Genomic DNA, 23,508 nt, shown 5'->3' on the forward strand with positions numbered 1-23,508 from the left:
TGAACTATGTTAATTCTTCCAATCCATGAACATGGTATATCTGTCCATCACTTCCATCATCTTTAATTTCTTTAATCAGGGTTTTATAGTTTTCTAAACACAGGTATTTTATCTCCTGAGTTAGATTCATGCCTAGGTATTTTATTCTTTCAGATTAAGTTGTAAATGGCACTGTTTTATTCATTTCTCTTTCTGATAGCTTGTTAGTATTTAGAAATACAACAGATTTCTGCATATTAATTTTATATCTTTCAACTTTACTGAATCCATTTATTCTAATAGCTTTGTGATGATGTGTTTAGGAATCTCTTTATACTGTTTTACATCACCTGAAAACAGTGAGTTTTACTTCCTTTTTAATTTGATTTTCTTTTATTTCTTTTTCTTGTTTGATTGCTGTAACTAAGACTTCCAATAATGTGTTAAATGAAAGTGGCAGGAGTGGGCATCTTGTCCTGTTATTGATCATAGAAAAAATGTTTTCAACTTTTCACCATTGAATATGATGTTAGCTGTGGGCTTGTCATATATAGCCTTAGTTATGTAGAGGTACTTTCCCTCTATACCCATTTTGTTGAGAGTTTTTATCATAGATAAAAACTTTTGTGATGTCAAAAGCTTTTTCTGCATCTGCTGAGACGATCATATGATTTTTGTTCTTCAGTTTTTTAATGTGATGTATCACATTGGTTGATTTGCAGTTGTTGAACCAATCTTGCCCACCTGGGATAAATCATAATTGATCATGGTGTATGATTCTCCAATGCATCGGTGAATTCTGTTTGCTTATATTATGTTGAGGAATTTTGCGTTTATGTTCATCGGTGATATTGGTTTTTCATTTTATTTTTTGTGATATCCTTGTCTGAATTTTTTTTTTTCATCAGAGTAATGCTGGCCTTATAGAATGGGTTCAGAAGTGTTTCTTTTTCTGAAGTTTTGAATAGTTTGAGGAGGATGGTTGTAAGCTTTTCTCTAAATGTTTGGTAGAATTCGCCTCTAGAGATATCTGGTCCTAGGATTTCATTTGTTGAGAGTTTTTTAATTACCAATTCAATTTCATAGGTAGGTTTGTTCATATTTTTTAAAATTTCATAGGTAGGTTTGTTCATATTTTTTAAAATTTCTTCCTGGTTCAGTCTTAGGAGATTGTACATTTCTAGGAATGTGTCAATTTCTCCTCTGTTGTCCATTTTATTGATATTAATTGTTAGTAGTAATCTGTTATGATCCTTTGTGTTGCTGTGATGTCAGTTGTAACTTCTTTTTCACCTCTAATTTTATTGATTTAGCCCTCTTTCTTTTTTGCTTGATGAGTCTGGGTAAATGTGTATCAATTTTATCTGTCTTTTCAAAGACTGGCTCTTATTTCCTTTGATCGTTTCTGTTATTTCTCTATTTTATTTATTTTTGCTCTAAACTATGATTTCCTCCCTTCTACTAACTTTGGGTTTTTTTGTTTGTTTTTTCCTAGTTCCTTTAGTTGTAAGACTAGTGTTTATCTGAGTTTTCCTCCTCTCTGAGGTAAGCTTGTACCACTATAATCTTCCTCTCAGAACTACTTTTGCTGCATCCCACAAATTTTGGATCTACTTGTCTCCAGGTGTTTTTCAAATTTTTTTTTTGATCTGTAGTGATCCATTGATTGCATAATAACATGTTTAGCATCCATGTGTTTATGTCTTTTGCATTTTTTTCCTTATAGTTGATTTTTAATATAATAAAATTTTGGTCAGAGAAGATGCTTGATATGATTTCAGTTTTCTTAAATTTACTGAGACTTGTTTTGGGACCTAGCGTGTAATCTATCCTGGAGAATGGACCATATGTACTTGAAAAGAATGTGTATTCTGCTACTTTAGGATGTGATGTCCTGTATATGCATATTAATTGCATCTGGTCTAATATGTCATTTAAGGGCAATGTTTTCATATTGATTTTCTTTCTGGGTGATCTGTCCTTTGACGTAAGCTGGGTGTTAAAGTCTGCTGTATGTGTGTTCAGTTGCTCAATCTTGTCTAACTCTTTGCAACCCTGCAGACTGTATTCCACCAGGCTTCTCTGTCCATGGTATTTTCCAAGCAAGAATACTGGAGTGGGTTGACATTTGCTACTCCAGCGTTCCAACCCAGGGAGTGAACCCAAGTCCTCTGCATGTCCAACACTGGCAGGCAAATTCTTTACCACTGAGCCACCTCAGAAGCCTTTAAAATCTCCTATTATTAGTGTAATATTAATTCTTTCAATTTCTCCTTTAAGTCTGTTATTCGCTTCATGTATTTGGGTGCTCCTATGTTGGATGTGTATGTGTATATTTTCAGTTGTTATATCTTTACTTGCATTGAGCCCTTGATCATTGTGCAGTGTCCTCCTTTGCCTCTTGTTATAGTCTTTGTTTTAAAGTCTACTGTGTCTGATTTAAATATTGCTTCTCTGGCTCTCTTTTCATTCCCACTTGCACAGAACGCCCGTTCCACCCTCTCACTGTCACTTTTGTGTCTTCAGATCTGAAACAGGCCTCTTGCTGACAGCATGCACATGGGCCTTGTTTCTGCTTCCATTTGATTAGTCTGTCTTTTGATTGGAAACTACAGTCCACTGACATTTACAGTAATTATTGATATTTATGTTCTTAGGTCCTTTTGTTGATTGTTTGGGATTGTTTTTTAGCTCTTTTTTGTTCCTTTCTTCTTCTTTTGCTCTCTTTTCTTGTGATTTGATGACTGTATTTTGCATTATGTTTGAATTACTTTCTCTTTTCTATGAATATATCTATTATAGTTTGTTCTTTGATTTGTGGTTACATAAATGTGGAAGAAGCACAAGCTGGAATCAAGATAGCCGGGAGAAATATCAATAACCTCAGATATGCAGATGACACCACCCTTATGGCAGAAAGTGAAGAGGAACTCAAAAGCCTCTTGATGAAAGTGAAAGAGGAGAGTGACAATATTGGCTTGAAGCTCAACATTCAGAAAACTAAGATCATGGCATCTGGTCTCATCACTTTATGGGAAATAGATGGGGAAACAGTGGAAACAGTGTCAGACTTTATTTTGGGGGGCTCCAAAATCACTGCAGATGGTGATTGTAGCCATGAAATTAAAAGACACTTGCTCCTTGGAAGGAAAGTTATGACCAAACTAGACAGCATATTAAAAAGCAGAGACATTACTTTGGCAACAAACGTCCATCTAGTCAAGGCTATGGTTTTTCCAGTGGTCATGTATGGATGTGAGAGTCGGACTGTGAAAAAAGCTGATCGCCGAAGAATTGATGCTTTTGAACTGTGGTGCTGGAGAACACTCTTGAGAGTCCCTTGGACTGCAAGGAGATCCAACCAGTCCATCCTAAAGGAGACCAGTCCTGGGTTTTCATTGGAAGGACTGATGCTAAAGCTGAAACTCCAATACTTTGGCCACCTCATGCGACGAGTTGACTCACTGGAAAAGAGTCTGATGCTGGGAAAGGTTGGGGGTGGGAGGAGAAGGGGACGACAGAGAAAGAGATGGCTGGATGGCATCACCGACTTGATGGACATGAGTTTGAGTGAACTCCGGGAGTTGGTGATGGACAGGGAGGCCTGGCGTGCTGTGATTCATGGGGTTGCAAAGAGTCGGACACGACTGAGCGACTGAACTGAACTGAACTGAGCTGAAGGTTTTTTTAAAAATATTTCTTTATTTTTGGCTGCGTCAGGTCTCTGCTGTGGCATGCAGGCTTCTCTCTAGTCGTGGCACTGGGGCTCTGGGGTACATGAGCTCTGTGGTTGGCAGCATGCAGGCTCCGTGGTTGAGGTGCAGGGCTCAGTGGTTGTGGCATCAAAGCTGAGTTGCCCTGTGGCATGTGGGATCTTAGTTCCCCAACCACAAGTCAAACCCATGTCCCCTGTATTGGAAGGCAGATTCTTGACCCCTGGACCACCAAGGAAGTCCCTGCATAAGGTTTATACATAGCAATCTGTATATAGACATGGTTATTTTAATAATAATCTCAAGTGTAAAAGCATCTTAATAATCCTGCATTTTTACTCCCCACCTCCACATTTATAGTTTTTGACATCTTATTTCGTATCTTTTTGCTTTGTCGATCCTTTGCTGTTTATTTTGGTTATAGATGATTTTAGTTCCTTTGATTTTTAAACTTCCTAGTAACTTCATGCATGGTTGATTTTTTGTCTTTATATTTGCCTTTACTAATAAGATTTTTTTCGCATAATATTCATACTTCTAGTTGTGACCTTTTCTTTTTAGCTTAGAGAAGGCCCTTTAACATTTCCTATAAAGTGGGTTTAGTAATGCTGAACTCATTTAGATTTTGTTTGTAAAACTCTTTATTTCTCCATTACATCTGAATGAAAGCATTCCTTGGTAGAGTATTTTTGGTGTAGATTTTTCCCTTTCATCGCTTTAAATATTTCACCCCACACTTTTCTAACCCGCAGTTTTGACCAAAAAATTCACTAATTGCTTTATAAGAATTCCCTTGTGTGTAAATGTTGCTTTTTTATTTGCTACTTTTAACATTCTCTTAATTTTGCCATTACATTTTTTAATTGCAATGTATCTTGGTGTGGTCTCCTTTGGATTGATCTCATTTAGGACTCTATTCTTTCTGGAACTGAATTTCTGTTTTCATTCCCTGTTTAGCGGAGTTTTCAACTACTACAACTTCAAGTATGCTTTCTGCCTTTTCATGTTTCTCATCTCCTTCTATGACCCTTACAATGCAACTGTTAGTGTGCTTGATATTGTCCCAGATGTTTTAAACTGTCCTCCCTTCTTTTCATTTTCATTTTCTTTTTTTTCTGTTCTGATTCAATGATTTCCATTACTCTGTCTTCCAGCTTACTGATCCATCCCTCTGTATTATTTAATCTACTATTAATTCCTTCTAGTGTATTTTTTATTTCAATTGTGATATTCTTCACCTGTTTGGTTCCTCTTTGTATTTTTAACTCTTTCTTATAAACTTCTAACTTCTTACTCTGTTCATCCATCCTTCTCCTGAGTTCTTTACAATTATTTCCTTGAACTCCTCATGAGGTAAGTTGCTTATCTCCAGTAAGTTCTTCTGGTGTTTTATTTTGTTCTTTCATTTGGGCATATTCCTCTTTTGCCTCATTTTGCATACTTTGCTGTTTTTATTTCTATATATTTTGTAGGGTGATTACTTTTCCTGGCCTTGGAGAGGGGGCCTTTGGTGGGAAATGTCCTCTGAATCCCAGTAGCTTTTTCCCATTTGGCCACCAGCAATATATGCTCTTGGGGTGCCTCTGTGTGGGCTGTGTGAGTCCTTCTCTTCTGGCAATCAGTACTGTGGGTAGTCTGCTAGGCAAGGCTGGCCCTTCAGTCAGTCAGTCAGTGAAAGTCACTCAGTCGTGTCTGACTCTTTGCAACTCCATAGACTATACAGCCCATGGAATTCTCCAGGCCCAGAACACTGGAGTGAGTAGCCTTTCCCTTCTCCAGTGACCTTCCCAACCCAGGGATCAAACCCAGGTCTTCCGCTTTGCAGGTGGGTTCTTTACCATCTGAGCTATCAGGGAAGCCCTGGCTGGCCCTTAGTCTGGCTAATTGCTTTTTGTGGAGGCTGCTAGCTACTGGTGGATACGACCAGGTCCCAGAGCAGCTGTGAACTTAGGATGTCTTGAGACAGTCAACCTGCTGGTGGGTGGAACTGTTTCCCCACCAGGCTAGTTGCTCTGCCTGAGGTGTCCAGTACTGGTGCTGACAGGCTGGCGGTTGGTCTGGGTCCCAACGTTAATGAGCTGGAGGCAGAATTCCAAGCTAGCACCTGCCAGCACCATTGTCCGTGCGGTCGGACAAGTTCCCTGGAATGGCTGCTGCCTGTGCCTGTGTCTCCAGGATGAGCTCTGGTTAGCCCTTGCCTCTCTGGGAGACCCTCCAAAATCAGACAATGGGTTTGATCTAGGCTCCTCTCAATTTCCTGCTTCTGCCCTGGGTCCTGCAGTGTGTGAGATTTTGTGTGTCCTTTGAGAGTGGAGTCTCTATTTCCCATAGCCTGCTGGCTCTCCTGAAAGTAAGCCCTGTTGGTCTTCAAAGCCAAATGCTTTGGGTGCTTATCATCCCAGTGCAGGACCCTGGACTGGGGAGCCTGGAGCGGGGCTCTTCCTGTCACTTCTTGAGTAGAGCTGCTGAAGTTGTCATTACCACCCACCTGTGGGTGTAGGTCTTGACTACACACCGTTTCCAGCCCTCTTACCCATCTCACTATGGTGCCTTCTTCATAGTTTTAGTTGGGGAATCTCTGTTTCTGCTATCTTCTGGTCTTCCTCACCAAAGTTTCTCTTTGAGTATTCATAATTTTTTTGTGCCCATGTAAGGAAGTGACCTTAGGGACTTCCTACTCTTCCATCTTGGCCCCACCCTCTCATAGGCTTTGCTTAAATAACATGCTTCCTTTCCTTTCATTAAAGCTACACTATCTGTTAATTTACCAAATATAAACTAACCTTTTCAGGAACACATCTATTCTATAAAGCAGGTCATACCTGTATAAAGTGTGAATGCACATATATGTGCGATAAAAGTAAGTATATGATTGTAGAAAACCTATAGTGAAATAATAAGAAACTGCCTTTTAGAGTTAAAAGTATATAATTAAGCAAAATACTGGGCCCATGATAAGTATACAATGAAAAATACATGGGTTGAATTATCATGCTTAATTATAGGCTCTTCTGAGCATGCTCATTAAGAGGCATTTTGTCTTTGAAATTGATATTTATTTCATAAATCTATTTTATGCATGTAAACTGTTTTGGGAATGACAGAATTATTTTATGATATCTTTTGTTTTTATCAGATGGCAGTGCATTTAGTATATTTAGATTCTACTTTATTTTGTGTATGCTTTTTCCTTTAAAATGTTCTTTAGGGGAAAAAATGAGCAGAAGCAGACAGACTGTTCTAGGACATCCCTTCCTTTAGAGATGAATTTCTCCAGATTAAAAAAAGATTGGCTTCCAAATTGGTGAAACTGCCTCTTCTGTACAGTGCAATGACATGTTGTCTCGTTACAGTGGAACATGTGCTCTCATTTCGGACAAGCTGTTCTGCAAAAGTCTTATTTAGCCCACAGAGCCCAGCCCCGGGTTTGTGGGCGTTACCTCCTTTCCCGCGTTGCCAGATTTGATCATCACTGTTATTGCTTCTGTTTCATCAGCCGTAACACAATTTAGTAGCAATCCTTCTTAAAGAAAAAATAAGATGCCTCTGAAAATAGAACAGTTGGCTAGACAGAAAAGAGTTATCAACAAAAGTAGGTCTGTTGTTCGTCTGCGTTTTGCTCCCCGAATTGCTTCTGAGATAGTTTCACACATATGTAAATGACCAGGAATAGAGTGAGCATATAATCTAATATCATCTGTATGGCCTATCACAAAATTTTATCCTATTTTACTAAGGAAATGATATTCTATGAAAACTGATTTGGTTTGGAGAATTCTTAAATGTTTTAGTTTTGTTCCAATTAAGGAATGAAATCACACGTGTTGGCTAAACTTGGGGCTCTGTGAGCAAATGAACACGTTAATTCAAGATGAGTAGATAGTGGTGTGGAGCAGGAACTGGCAACCCACGCCAGTGCCCTTGCCTGGAGAACCTCAGGGACGGGGGAGCCTGGCGGGCTGCCGTCCATGGGGTCGCACAGAGTCGGACGCGCCTGACGCGACTGAGCAGCAGCAGCAGCAGCAGATAGCGGTGGTGCTGTTTCATTCTTCTGCTTATCAATTAAAACAAAACTTAATCATGCAATATTTACTCTCTAGGAAAGATGACATTCTTTTAGCTGCTCAGACTTTCCAATATTAGTGGTAACGACCAACATGAAACAAAGGGACAAACACTTTGCTGACTGTCCCCTCTAATCACTTTTTTGAGCAGAAACATGACATCCCTTTCAGAGCACTATTTGAAAGGCACATGAAAAGTAGCTAAGCCACCAGCCACTCAGAGTCTTGTGGTTAGCTGTACTTGACAGACGTCCATGGAATTCTCCAGGCCAGAATACTGGAATGCGTAGCTGTTCCCTTCTCCCGGGGATCTTCCCAACCCAGGGATCGAACCCAGGTCTCCCATACTGCGGGCTGATTCTTTACCAGCTGAGCCACCAGGGAAGCCCAAGAATAATAGAGTGGGTAGCCCATCCCTTCAGTGGATCTTCCCAACCCAGGAGTCAAACCAGGGTCTCCTGCATTGCAGGTGGATTCTTTACCAGCTGAGCTGCCAGGGAAGCCTGTCGTTGGCAGCACTTGGGTGGAGCACCTATAAGAGGCCTGGTCTGCAGAAATCAGCGCCCTGAGCACAGTCTCTCTGCAAATGTCATCTCTGCTCCCTGATCTCCCTCATCTGACTCTCCCCCAACAGTGCTCATAAATGTACATGTGTTTTGATTTGCAATATATCTTTAATTAATCTTGGATAAGTTGTCTTTATATCTAAGTCTTTTTCTATACAAGATTAAACCAGATTTTGCCCAATCACGCTTTACCACTTCCTACTTTCCTTCGTTTGAAATTCTTTTTATTTTTTTTCACTTATTTATTTTTTTAATTGAAGGATAAGAATACTGGAGTGGGCTGCCATTCCCTCCAGGGGATTTTCCCAATCCCGGGATCAAACTCAGGTCTCCCAAATTGCAGGTGGATTCTTTATCCTCTGAGTCACAAGGGAAGCCCCACTTGAAATTCTGGAGCAGAATTTCTAATCTAGGCCCTTGGACCAGACCTGTACAGAGAGGCCTGAAAATGTACATGAAGTTGTTTTTGTGACTCCACATGTGCTTTGTCCTGGGAAAAGGATCCTGTCTTTTTTTCAGATTCACAAATGGATGTATAAGTCCCACAGTTTTAAGAATTGCAGTCACCTAGATTTTCTCCTCTCATTTCTATTAGTTAACAGATGCTCAGTTCTATCAGATGCCATACATGGATTTTCCGAATACACTAAGTCACCACCTTCCTTTTCCTCTAGAATTCACTGTTGATCTCATATTTCCTATTACTTTCTGTTCCAACTTAAGTAACATGAGAAAGAGAGAAGCAAGATATAACACACTAAGCCTCTGCCACTAAAGGGGCTGACATTTCTTCATGCGGCATCTCACTGAATCCCACTGCAGCTGTACAAGTTGCAAACGAGAAATGTGAAACAGAAAGGAGTGAGTCATTCCCACAGCCTACAATGGGAGAGTCCAAATTTAAACCTGGGTTTAGATGTCAAGTTTATTCCTCTTTTCCAGATGGAACAAACGATCATAGCTTATGAATGGCATCAGCTTTCATAATATGTAACTTTCCTTTTATTATTATCTATCATCCAAAAAAGAAACCCTTCATTACACTTCGTTATAAATCTAGTACAAGTTTGCAAATGCTATATTGCATCAATGTTGTATAATCTCATACCATCAGAGGGCAAGAATCATTTATGTGTGTGTGCTATGTGTGTGTTAGCCACTCATTCGTGTCCGACTCTCTGTGACCCTATGGTCTGTAGCCTGCTAGGCTCCTCTGTCCATGGAATTCTCCAGGCAAGACTACTGGAGTGGGTTGCCATTTCCTTCTTCAGGAGATCTTACCGACCCAGGAATCAAACCCAGGTTTCCGGCATTGCAGGCATACTCTACTGGCCAAGCCACAAGCGAAGCCCACAGAATCATTTCTATATTCATTAATTCATTCACTTTTTAAAATAACACTTATTAAACTCTACTATTGCTAGAGGCTTTGCTCAGTTCTGGAATAGTACTTCTAAATTCTATCTTCACATCAGATTCTACTGGGGAACTTTTAAAAATACCAGTACCTGATCTCAGAACCAAAAGTTTTGATTCCATATATGGAGCTGACCCTTGGGAATGTGTTTTTGTGTTAAGTTTTCCTAGCTGCAGCCAGCATTGAGGATGACTTTGCAAAGCAGAGTCCCTAGATCTGCAGCGTCAGCGTCACATGGGAACCCAGTGCCAAGGCAAATACTCAGCCCTTCTCCACAGCCTCCCCATGCACTGTACCAGAAACTCCAGGGACAGGGCCTGCTGTCTCTATTTAACAAGCCCTCCAGGTATGTCTGAGCCAAGCCGATGGTTGATAAGCGCTTCTCTAGAGACAGGATAAATAAAACAGAGTACTTGCCACTAAGCATTTCTCCTTGATCTCAAGGAACCCTGTTCTTTTCAAATTTGCGTTTTAATTACCTAGCACAGTTCCACACTCTCCAACCTTAGTTGGTAATGACAGCATTATTACTGCTTAAATAATGTAATGACTTTCTGTCTCTTCTTGGGCAGCCATTAAATGAAGTGTTAATAAGAAAATAGTGGTCAGTGAATAACATCCCTTAACGAAAGTCTTAGGGACGTTATGGGTTGAAGGGAATTGTCGTGGTGCTTTGTAACATGCGTACACACACACAGGCACATAGAATTTTTAAACATAAAATTTTGAAGGGCAACTATTTCTAATAAAGGGTTTTATTTTAAAGTGGTCTCTGGGTTGTGTTTCTAATGTACTGTTATCATACTTGCTATTTCCCTTCTTTATTAACAAGCTTTATTATAGCTTGATGATAGTATTATTGATATACAATAAAGTACACTTATTTGAAGCATTTAATTAGATAAGTTTTGATACATATATACCCCAGTGTTGTGGAACAGTTGTATGGTAGCTTCTGGTTCTATTACAGGGAACTCTTGGTTGTACAGTTTGCTCCCAGCAACCCCAAACAGCAGAATGAGGTTGCAAAGAAGGCTTCTTGAGCAAAATGTGAACTAAGACCTGTAAGGTAGGAAATGCCAACCCACTCCAGTATTTTGCCCAGAGAATCCCCATGGACAGAGGAGTCTGGCGGGCTGCAATCAATGGGGTCACAAATAGTCAGACAGGATGAAGCGATTTTGTATGCAACATGTCAAGGGAATAAAGTAGGGAAAGTTAGTACAGGATAGAAATAAATCACATCTTGCTTCACTGAAGTCTAGATTTTTGTGTTGGTTGCTATTTACTATCATGAAACCTGTATGTAGGTCAGGAAGCAGCAGTCAGAACTGTACATGGAACAACAGACTGGTTCCAAATAGGAAAAGGAGTACATCGAGGTTGTATATTGTCACCCTGCTTATTTAACTTATATGCAGAGTACATCATGAGGAACGCTGGGCTGGAAGAAGCACAAGCTGGAATCAAGATTGCTGGGAGAAATATCAATAATCTCAGATATGCAGATGACACCACGCTTATGGCAGAAAGTGAAGAGGAACTCAAAAGCCTCTTGATGAAAGTGAAAGAGGAGAGTGAAAAGGTTGGCTTGAAGCTCAACATTCAGAAAACAAAGATCATGGCATCTGGTCCCATCACTTCATGGGAAATAGATGGGAAAACAGTGGAAACAGTGTCAGACTTTATTTTGGGGGGCTCCAAAATCACTGCGGATGCTGATTGCAGCCATGAAATCAAAAGATGCTTACTCCTTGGAAGGAAACTTATGACCAACCTAGATAGTATATTACAAAGCAGAGACATGACTTTGCCAACAAAGGTCCGTCTAGTCAAGGCTATGGTTTTTCCCGTGGTCATGTATGGATGTGAGAGTTGGACTGTGAAGAAAGCTGATCGCCGAAGAATTGATGCTTTTGAACTGTGGTGTTGGAGAAGACTCTTGAGAGTCCCTTGGACTGCAAGGAGATCCAACCAGTCCATTCTAAAGGAGATCAATCCTGGGTGTTCATTGGAAGGACTGATGCTAAAGCTGAAACTCCAATACTTTGGCCACCTCATGCGACGAGTTGACTCACTGGAAAAGACTCCGATGCTGGGAAGGATTGAAGGTGGGAGGAGACGGGGACAACAGAGAATGAGATGACTGGATGGCATCACCGACTTGATGGACATGAGTTTGAGTGAACTCTGGGAGTTGGTGATGGACAGGGAGGCCTGGCGTGCTGTGATTCATGGGGTCGCGAAGAGTCAGACAAGACAGAGCAACTGAACTGAAGTGAGGGCTTCCCTGGTGGCTCAGAGGTTAAAGCATCTGCCTCCAATGCAGGAGACCCAGGTTCGATCTGTGGGTCGGGAAGATACCCTGGAGAAGGAAATGGTAACCCACTCCAGTATTCTTGCCTGGAGAATCCCATGGACGAAGAAGCCTGGTAGGCTACAGTCCACGGGGTCGCAAAGAGTCGGACACGACTAAGTGACAGAATGGAACAGAGGGTTGAAAAATACCTACTCAACCCCTTTATTTCTTAAAGTTCCAATTGAGAAAAAAACTTAATGGCTAGTGAAATACACAACATTATTACTGAGCTTAGACATAACCGCTTCTGTCACTGAAGGTAGTTCTTGCATTAGGATAGCTGTTCAGCTTTGACCTCCAATCCACTCTTGAACGCACATTTCTCTACTGTGTGTGTTATAAAAAAACAGTTGTATGAAAGTGATGCTTTTGCTTGTAGAACCACAGAATCTAATTCCTTGCCTTTAACTTCCTTTTAACATTCTTTCTCCGGAGCAGCTTGGTGCATCCTTAAATGTTCATTCATCATTACGCCCAGGTGCTAATCAGTTCAGTTCAGTTCAGTTGCTCAGTCGTGTCCGACTCCCTGCGACCCCATGAATCACAGCACGCCAGGCCTCTCTGTCCATCACCAATTCCCGGAGTTCACTCAAACTCATGTCCACAGAGTCGGTGATGCCATCCAGCCATCTCATTCTCTGTCGTCCCCTTCTCCTCCCGCCCCCAATCCCTCCTAGCATCAGACTCTTTTCCAGTGAGCCAACTCTTCGCATGAGGTGGCCAAAGTATTGGAGCTAATACTGGGACTTTATTTGTGGGGCTTAAATGCTATTTTTTCTTCCTTTGCAGGCTGGCTCCACGAGTTGGGGAAGAGACTGGAGTCGCCCTATTATGGGAACAACTCCCTGGGCGGGCCGTCGATCCGAAGCGCCTATATCGCCGCTCTTTACTTCACGCTCAGCAGCCTCACCAGCGTTGGGTTTGGGAATGTCTCTGCTAACACGGATGCAGAAAAGATCTTCTCCATCTGCACCATGCTGATTGGCGGTAAGGAACAGTCTTCCTTTAGGTCAGGAGAAGGAAAAAGAGCTGCCACACTGCTGCTGTTCTGTTTCCTCTGTCCTAAGACCCAGCACATGTAGATTGGTTTCCACTGGAAGAGTCTAAAGGCACTAATGAAATTATTGACCAACATTTTAGTGTACATGTAGATTAGCAGTGAAAGTCTGTGATCTCAAGAATTCCATGCTCTGACCGATGAAGAAATAGCCGTTTACCTGATGGCTGATTTTTTAAATGTGTATATAAATATATATATATATATTTAATTGAAGTAGAGCTGATTTACAGTTTTGTGTTAGTTTCAGGTGTATGGCACAGCACTTCAGTTATACATGCATATATAAATTTATATATATATTCTTTTTAGATTTTTTTCCCTTACACCTTATTATAGAATATTGAGTATAGTTTCCTCAAAAGTATATTATACCATGTTCTCTTTTTAAATTTAATTTAATTTTATATTGGAGTATAGTTGACTTGACTTCCCAGTTGGTGCTAATGGTAAAGAACCCACCTGCCAATGCAGGGAACATGAGAGATGTGGGTTCAGTCCCTGGGTTGGGAAGATCCCCTGGTGAAGGGCATAGCTCCCCACTCTCATATTCTTGCCTGGAGAATCCCATGGACAGAGCAGTCCTGTTGGGTGACAATCCATGGGGTCGCAAAGAGTCCTACACACCTGAAGCAACTTAGAGCTCACACACATAATTGACTTACAGGGTTGTGTTAGTTCCAGGTATATAGCCAAGTGATTCAGTTATACATCTACATATATCCGTTCTTTCTCACATTCTTTTCCCATGTAGGTTATTACAGAATATGGAGTAGAGTTCCCTGTGCGATAAAGTAGGTCTTTGTTGATTATCTATTTTATATACAGCAGTATGTGTATATTGGAGAAGGAAATGGCAACCCACTCCAGTATCCTTGCCTGGAAAATCCCATGGATGGAGGAGCATGATAGGCTATAGGCCACGGGGCCGCAAAGAGCCAGACTGGACTGAACAGCTCCACTTTTACTTTTCACGTGTGTGTTAATTGGATTATCGTGTCCTCTGATGTGAGGTTGAACCTTATTATACAGCGTGGTTTCTGCCGACTTCCTTGCATAGATGTGAAATGAATCCTGAGACTTCTGCACAGTGAGTCATCCAACCTACCGTGAAACCAGGGCAGCTTAGAGGCAAACTTTCCCTCAAGGAGCTTGGGATCAGCTGAAATGTGTGGAAAGAATTTAAACAATGCCAGGCAGGATATGCTGAGTGCCAAATCAGTTAGGAAGTTCAGAAGCAGCGAGAAATGGGGCCAAGGATCAGAGAATTTCTTGGAAAGGCAGAGTAGCTGAAGTGGCAGCCTGGGACTGCAGCGTTTGGAACAGGCTTTTGGCCAGTGTGGAGCAGTAACAGCCTAGGGAGCAAAGAACAGGAATTCTCATTTTCTGAAGAGCTGTAATGTGCCAGATCCCATGGTGGCGATTTTATACCCGGTATTATGGCTTATATAATTGCCGCTGTCTTTGATGGGCCATCTTTCAGCCCAGCAGAATGACAAGCATTTTGCAAACAAACACAGTCTATACTTATTTAATATTTGCCCATGTTTTTTCTACTCCTAATGGAAATTTTTTGGAAATGCTCAAATGCTCAAGGCTTAACCTACTAATTGGAAGAATATGTTAGATAATGAAGCTTATTTCCTATTGATTCACGGACTCTAGTGTAAGTGGTCCTGAATTAGAAACTGCTAAGGATATTATTGTTCCCTGCTGTTCCCTGTAAGTAGAAGTTAAGCCAGTCACAAAGCCAACAGATATGGGAAATGCTCAGATAATGCCGCTCTGTCACTTGGTAAATGTTTATTGGGCAAATTACCCAGGTGCAAGACCAGTACTCATTTGTAAATGGCATTAAAGCATTTAGATAACTTAGCAGAACTTAGGAAGCCATTGGTTTTGAATGGCAAATGACATCTAGGTAACTTGAATTTATTAAATAAAGCTTTGCAAATTTATGTCTATGGAAAATAGCTGTATTATTGTGACAATTACCCTAGGCTAAGAGAAATTATGCCTTCATTTTAGTATTTCCTGGTTTGAGAACTAATCCTAAGAGCTCACAATATTGAATACTTTGTTCATTTAATTCTTGTAACACTATGAAGCATAGGTTATTATCACCCTAATTTATATATTTCCTTGGAAGGAAAGTTACGACCAACCTAGATAGTATATTAAAAAGCAGAGACATTACTTTGCCAACAAAGGTCCGTCTAGTCAAGGCTATGGTTTTTCCCGTGGTCATGTATGGATGTGAGAGTTGGATTGTGAAGAAACCTGAGCGCTGAAGAATTGATGCTTTTGAACTATGATGTTGGAGAAGACTCTTGAGAGTCCCTTGGACTCCTAGGAGATCCAACCAGTCCATCCTAAAGGAGATCAGTCCTGGGTGTTCATTGGAAGGACTGATGCTAAAGCTGAAACTCCAATACTTTGGCTACCTCATGCGAAGATCTGACTCACTGGAAAAGAGTCTGATGCTAGGAGGGACTGGGGGCAGGAGGAGAAGGGGATGACAGAGAATGAGATGGCAGGGTGGCATCACCGACTCGATGGACATGAGTTTGAGTGAACTCCGGGCATTGGTGATGGACAGGGAGGCCTGGCGTGCTGTGATTCATGGGGTCGCAGAGTCGGACACACTGAGCGACTGAACTGAACTGCATTTAGATATAAGGCAGCAGAGGTTTATTTAATTTAAATGCCAGGATTCACTAAAACCTAGCAAACTTTTGTGAGAAATCCATTTCATTATAAACTGCAAATTATTTTTATTCATTGAATTTCTATAATCATGTACAAATAATTTATTTTTTAGTTTAAAGTATGCATTACCATGGAATCAATGCTAAGATATCTTATTAGGGATCCCCACACAGGCTTATGAAATTGCTAATGACAAGGACACAATATTTACTGCAAAAGCAGGCAGGAGTGGCATTAAATGCTGCAGGTGGGTGTCCAAACCCCAGATGATTATCTGGGGCAGAGGCTCTGAGAAGCTGAGTGAGGAGAAGAGAGAAAGAGCAGACTCCACACGGCATCTGTGATGAAAGAGCGTGCTCATCTGCGGCCTATGGGAGAATATTTCAAGCTATTAAAGAGAGCCACAGGTAATGAAGAAAAGATTCATGCCTAGACAAGTCTATGTAAATTTTGAGAAGACCCAAAACAAAGGAGGAACCCTAAAAGCTTCAACAACTCTTAGAATTAATAAGTAAATTTGTGAGGACTGATGGATATAAAGTCAATATTCAAAAGAATCAATTGTACTCTATATTAGTAATACATAATTGGACAGTGAAATATAGAAAAGAATTATAAAACATCAAACACACAGGAACAAATGTTTAAATATGCAATATTATTACAGAGAAAACTACAAAATATTGAAAAATTTACCAGTAGTTTGAAGTAGTGGAAGGATATGCCTCTATTGGGGCTCTCCTGTAGCTCAGCTGGTGAAGAATTCGCCTGCAATGCAGGAGACCCTGGTTCAATTCCTGGGAAGGTCCCCTGGAGAAGGGATAGGCTATCCACTGCAGTATTCTTGGGCTTCCCTGGTGGCTCAGTTGATAAAGAATCCGCCTGCAATGCAGGAGACCTGGGTTCAATCCCTGAGTTGGGAAGATCCCCTGGAGAAGGAAAAGGCTACCCACTCCACTATTCTGGCCTGGAGAATTCCATGCGCTGTATAGTCCATGGGGTCACAGAGAGTCAGACGGGATTGAGCCTAACACTTTCACTTTCATGGTAAACAGACTAGTTTTATTCAAATTAACCTTCAGAGTCAATGCAATCTCAGTTTAAAAAACCCAGTAAATGTGTGTTTGTCTGTATGTATGAGCCTGTTTGAAAACTGACAAGCTGTTTCTAAACATCAAGGGAAATGCCAAATTAAAAAGAATGTAAGCAGTAAAGAAGAACATTGTATTGTAAAGCTTCATAAAGAAGAACAAAATCAGAAGATTTATGCTGCAAATATCATGCTGTGTGACAAAGTCACAGTGGTTAAAGTGTGGTGTTGCCTCAGGGATAGATAACTGAGCTAATGGCAAAGAAGAGTGTGCAGAGCCTGCCCGTAAATGCACGGCCACGTTACTTACGACACTGGCGACGCTGTGATACAAGGGAGAAATGATGATGCTTCTAAAATTGATTTGTGTTGGTGTATAGCTGCATTGCAATGTCATGCAAGTTTCTGCTGCACAGCAAAGTGAATCCGCTGTCTGTATACATGTTTGAACTTCCCTCCCATTTAGATCACCACAGAGCATTGGGGAGAGTCCCCTGAGGAGATGCTCGTTGGTTGTCTGTTTTATACATAGTGCCAAGAGTGTGTGTGTATGTATCAGTCCCCACCTCCCAATTCCTCCCACCCTCTCCCACTTCCTTGGTGTTCATATGCTTGTCGTCCACACGTGAGTCTCTATTTCTGCTTTGCAAATAAGTTCATCTGTACCATTTTTCTGTATTCCACATGCATGTGTTGATATGCAGTATTTGTTTTTCTCTTTCTGACTCTCTTCACCCTGTATGACAGTCTCTAGGTTTATCCACATCTCTGCAAATGGCACAATTCCATTCCATTTTATGGCCGAGTAATATTCCACTATATATACGTAGACATCTTTTTTATCCATTCTTCTGTTGATGGACGTTTAGGTTGCTTGCTTGTCCTGGCTGTTCTAAATAGTTGCACAATGAACATTGGAGTACCTGTATCTTCTGAAATTATAGTATTCTCCAGGCATATACCCAGGAGTGCAGGGATTGCTAGGTCGATGGTAGCTCTATTTTCAGTTTTTTTAAAAAACTTCCATACTGTTCTTCAGAGTGGTTCCATAAATTTACATTCCCACCAACAATGCAAAAAGGTTCCATTCTCTCCATGCCCTCTCCAGCATTCACTGTCTGTAGACTTTTTGATGATGGCCGTTCTGACCAGGGCAAGGTGATGCCTCCCTGTGGTTTTAATATGCATTTCTCTGACAATCAGTGGTGCTGAACCTCTCTTCACATGTTTGTTGGCCTTCTGTAAGTCTTATTTCTACATGTTGAAAAACAAACAACCACTCTTAAACTAAGTTGAAATTAATTCCAGATGCATTTTGATCCAGCGGTAAAAGGGAAAACAATAAAGCTTCGAAAAGATAGCATAAGAGAGTGTTTTCATGACCTTGGGCTTGGCACAGGTTCCTTAAGCACGACACAAAAAGCCATATCCACAACAGTAAGTGTGATAAACTGAATTTCAGAGCTTTTATTTATCAAGCAAAAGTTGCTCAGTTGTGTCCTACTTTTTGTGATACTATGGACTATACAGTCCATGAAATTCCCCAGGCAAGAATACTGGAGTGGGTAGCCTTTCCCTTCTCCAGGGGATCTTCCCAATCCAGGGATTGAACCCAGGTCTCCCACATTGCAAGCGAATTCTTTACCAGCTGAGCCACAGGGGAAGCCTTTTCTAATTATAAAAAGATATAATTTAGAATGTGAAGAGGCAAGCCACAGAATAGAATTTATTTGCAAAAACAAACATGTATCTGACAAAAGACTCATCTATTATACATAAAGAACTCTTACAAATCAATAAGATCAGACAACTAAAAAATGTGTTGAAGATTTTTAAGCACTTGAAACATAGATTTCCATACCAGAATAAACAATAAACATATAAAAGTTGCCCAGCTTCATTCGTCTAGGATATACAAATTAAGATCAAAATTAGATAGCATTTACATTCGCCAGAATGGTATACTTAAAAACCCTGACCGCCCTGAGAGTTTGAGAGGATATGGAACATCTTGACTTCTCTAATGTGTGTCAGTTGGTACAAGAGTCATCAGCATTTACCAAGTCTGAACATACCTATTTTCTGTGATTCAACAATTCCATTTGTGAAGGTATATCCAGCAAAAAATCATAGATAGAGACACCAAAAGACATGCGTGTGGAAGTATTACTGAAAAAACTTGCAGAGTGGAAGTGCTCATTAATAGGAGAGTAAGTGTGTAAACTGTGAAGCGATTGTGCAGTAGAGTCCCATATGGCAACGAGAGTGAATGGGCTGCCTGTGTCACGTGCCACAAGGATAAACCTGATACATGCAATGCTGAGCAGAGCAAACAGACACAAATAAGTAGTTACTGCAGGATTTCGCTTAAGGAAAGCTCAAGAGTAGGCAAAACTTATTGATTGCAATATAATTTATAACTGTGGTTTCCTTGGTGAGGGTGCTGGTTAGTTATTATGAGATGCACACCAGGGTGTCTGGAATGCTGATAATATACCGTCTGTTCATCTGAGGGGATCCCATAGGTCTGTTCATCTGAGAAACCTCAGTGAGCTCTGCATTTAGCATTTGTGTAATTTCCTCACTGTAGGTCTTTGGTGTTAACTTTGTCTTGTAAAGGTGTAATAAATGACCTAAAAATGATAATGTAACTGTCTAGTATGGGATGAGAAAGGGGATAGCAGTGAGCTGAGTTCTCACCTTTCATGTCAAGCTGCTTTTTAGGTTTTATCTTAATATGATAAGTCAGTCAATGGAGGTGAAATGGCATGATCTACAATATTCATGATAATTACAAGACCTAAAAGAAACGATTTGGAAAGACTGCCTTTGGGGATTGGGATCAGGATGTTGGGACAGGCTTGGGACCAAACTGTTCATAGATTTTCTAAGCTACTTTGGTGTGATTATAAAGCTTTTTAAAGAAAGCATCAAAGTGCCAGAGGTTCATTTCAGTTCCATAAATATTTATGACACACTAAAATTATTCTGGGCACTGTGCTAGATGCTAGGGAAACAGAGATGACTAAGATAGGATACTTCCTTCGAGGAGTTCACAGTGGAGTAATGGAAATCGGTACTTAGGCAGATGCTGTTCTTTATTTTTCCATTTTAGCTTCATAATGCACATTTTTAAAGAACCGGAAAAATCCACATAAAAAGTAAAAGTACATATAATCCCGTCTCCAAAAAGATATTCTTTATAGTCTTTTTATACATTTGCATCCCTATTTTCTGAAAGATTTATATCAATTTCACATATCATTTTGTCACCAAACAGAATATCTTGAGAACATTTTGCTGTGTCTTTTAAAGTTCTTCTGTTTATTAGTGGCTACTTAATAGTACCCTCGTGAGTGAGCCACAGGTATTGGGACCATTAGCTCAGCCTTGGAGGTTAGACAAAATTTCCTAATGAAGAGGACTCCTCACTGAGAACATGTCTAGTTCAAATATGGCATCGTTGTCATGGAAAATGTGGAGTTAATCTCAACAGCCAAGGCGTTCTTGGGTCCTCTTATCCTGTATTTATTACCCTGATGTGGTTTTATTGGCCCAGAAACTTGCTGTTTTTAAGGTACCTTTACACTGCATTTCAGTTCATCATTTAGGAAGTTGATCTCACTTTCTGATTTCTCCGCCAACTGCCTCCCACAAGCCGTGTACTTATAGCAAGGACTGGAAAATTCCAGGGCAATAAGTAGGCAAGAGGGAGGAGCAGGGCAGCTGAAACACCCCAGAGCCTGAACTCTAGCCTGCTTTTATACCAGGAGAGCCTAGTCCCACTGTGGACTCCCTGCAAAGTAGTTGACTAAAGGAACCAGAATTGATGTTGTACCTCAGGATAGCAAGGTTGCTCCAAATCCAGAAAGAGATGTGGTGGAGAGAAAGGGAGGGTGGTGGGGTGGGGGGAGAAAGGGGGAAGGGAAAGGAAAGAGAAAGCCGGGCAGCCTGTAAGAACGCACTTTCACTCGAGGTCTGTTTATTTTCTTCTCGGATCCCAATTGTTGAATGTCCTCCAAAGACCTGATATTATGATGATATTTTACAAAATATGTTCTATACAAAACTCCTACACAATGCAAAAGAGGCTCCCACACACTCAGCAGCAGGCCTTGCATGCTACTTTAAGAATTATACACATCAAATTTTCTGGGAATAAAAGGAAAAGCAAAGGATAATTTCCAGACTGACCTGGATATAGAAGTTCTTCTGTCAAAGTTTGATAGCAGATGGAATGATTTGGCCTGACAGTTACACACACACGTCACTAGGGTGAAAATGATCACCCATGGCAGAGAAGCAATAACTTGGGAAACTGAGAGACTATGAGAGCTAGGTTTTATTTTTTAGCCACTTACATTAGAAGTATTTTCCTATGCTAAAATGAGGCTTTGAAATTATGATGACTCAGACATACACTGGTGGCTCAGCTGGTAAGAATCTGCCTGTAATGCGGGAGACCTGGGTTCGATCCCTGGGTTGGGAAGATCCCCTGGAGAAGGGAAGGGCTACCCACCCCAGTATTCTGCCTGGAGAACTCTATGGACTGTATAATCCTTGGGGTCACAAAGAGTCAGACATGACTGAGCCACTTTTACTCATTCACTTCCTATGCTAAAATGAGACTTTGAAATTATGATGCCTCAGACATACACTAGTTACTTTCCAACAACACTTGTGAATACTACAATTAATCCAGTAATTCATTTTATGGATAATGTACAATTAGGATGCTAAATGATCTGAACATATTACTTCTCTTACTTTAAGTGCTTTATACCCAATATAATTAAGCAAAGCAAAGTTAAAATCATACACATAATAAGGAAAGTAGTATTAAAATAAATGAAATAAAATTGTCCTCCATACTCAGTTAATTGCCACAAAAGACTATTACTGCATACTTTTACAGATGGTGGGGCTTCCAAACACTGAGCCCATTGTGTTAACACAACCTGAAACGGATGTTTCACTCCGTGGACTTGGAGCAGAATCAGTTTTTTCCTGCACTGAGTGTTTACCATAAATAGAGATCTCCTCTTGCAAATAAAATATTTAAGCATCAGAATGGACCTCTCTTTATGACCTACAAATAGCCATTTAACATTTAGTTGTTCAGCAATATGTGTTTTTCTCGGGATAGTTTTAATCCTTTGAAAGACATTTCATTTTTTAACATTTAGAAAGAATATACACCTACATGTGCTGGCATGTAGCAGGAATTTCTTAAATATTTCTTGAATTTCTTCCATCAAGAAGTTATTTACACAAACAACCATTCTTAATTATTTGACAGGTTGCTGGAAAACCTTAAATCTGGGTTTCTCCCCACAATTGTATACCACTGAGCAACCTGAAAATGCATAGCACTTTTCACTTTGATGGAAAAATTAACATAAATTGAGCACCCTCCATTTATCACACACATCAGGCACTTTTAAAAAACATATATTCACTCTTTAAATCCTTATTGATAGGAATAATCCTGTCAATAAGGTCCAATTATGCCCATTTTACAAATAAAGAAACCATGCAAGGGAATTATATATCTTGCCTGATTTACAAAATTAGGAGGTGGTATAACCAGGATTTCAATCCAATGGGGTCTGATTCCAAAGTCCATATTTCCTTTGCAACATTATATTGCCTCCTGTATACAGACCTTAAGTTTAACTCTATTCTAGTAACTTCTCCAAAATATTGAGACCTTTCTTGTTAATATGGGCTGACTTTATTAGCTTGGGGCCATATTTTCCATAGAGAAATGGTAATGTTTAACCTGATAAAGAGTTTTAAGTCCAGTGTTAGATCATGAACTCCTTATTGCCAAATTCAGACTTAAATTGAAGAAAGTAGGGAAAACCACTAGACCATTCAGGTATGACCTAAATCAAATCCCTTATGATTATACACAGGAAGTGAGGAATAGATTTAAGGGACTAGATCTGATTGATAGAGTGCCTGATGAACTCTGGACGGAGGTCCGTGACATTGTACAGGAGACAGGGACCAAGACCATCCCCATGTAAAGAAATGCAAAAAAAGCAAAATGGCTGTCTGAGGAGGCCTTACAAATAGCTGTGAAAAGAAGAGAAGCGAAAAGCAAAGGAGAAAAGGAAAGATATAAGCATCTGAATGCAGAGTTCCAAAGAATAGCAAGGAGAGATAAGAAAGCCTTCCTCAGTGATCAATGCAAAGAAATAGAGGAAAACAACAGAATCAGAAAAACAAGAGATCTCTTCAAGAAAATTAGAGATTCCAAGGGAACATTTCATGCAAAGATGGGCTCGATAAAAGACAGAAATGGTAGGGACCTAACAGAAGCAGAAGATATTAAGAAGAGGTGGCAAGAATACACAGAAGAACTGTACAAAAAAGATCTTCACGACCAAGATAGTCACGATAACGTGATCACTGACCTAGAGCCAGACATCTTGGAATGTGAAGTCAAGTGGGCTTTAGAAAGCATCACTAGGAACAAAGCTAGTGGTGGTGATGGAATTCCAGTTGAGCTATTTCAAATCTTGAAAGATGATGCTGTGAAAGTGCTG

General features: G+C 40.3%; 1 protein-coding gene across 1 annotated transcript in view; it reads left to right on the forward strand.

The window, feature by feature from the left end:
- KCNH8 (potassium voltage-gated channel subfamily H member 8) overlaps nucleotides 1-23,508 on the forward strand; it is a 495,092-nt gene that overhangs the window by 370,887 nt on the left and 100,697 nt on the right. The window contains exon 8 of the mRNA XM_088834824.1: nucleotides 12,888-13,085. Within this exon, the coding sequence (XP_088690950.1) occupies nucleotides 12,888-13,085 (198 nt within the window). The remainder of the gene's footprint in view (nucleotides 1-12,887; nucleotides 13,086-23,508) is intronic.

The sequence above is a fragment of the Moschus berezovskii genome, chromosome 1 (assembly GCF_049115385.1).
Source record: "Moschus berezovskii isolate FMDL1 chromosome 1, NW_MosBer_1.0, whole genome shotgun sequence".
Lineage (NCBI taxonomy): Eukaryota > Metazoa > Chordata > Mammalia > Artiodactyla > Moschidae > Moschus > Moschus berezovskii.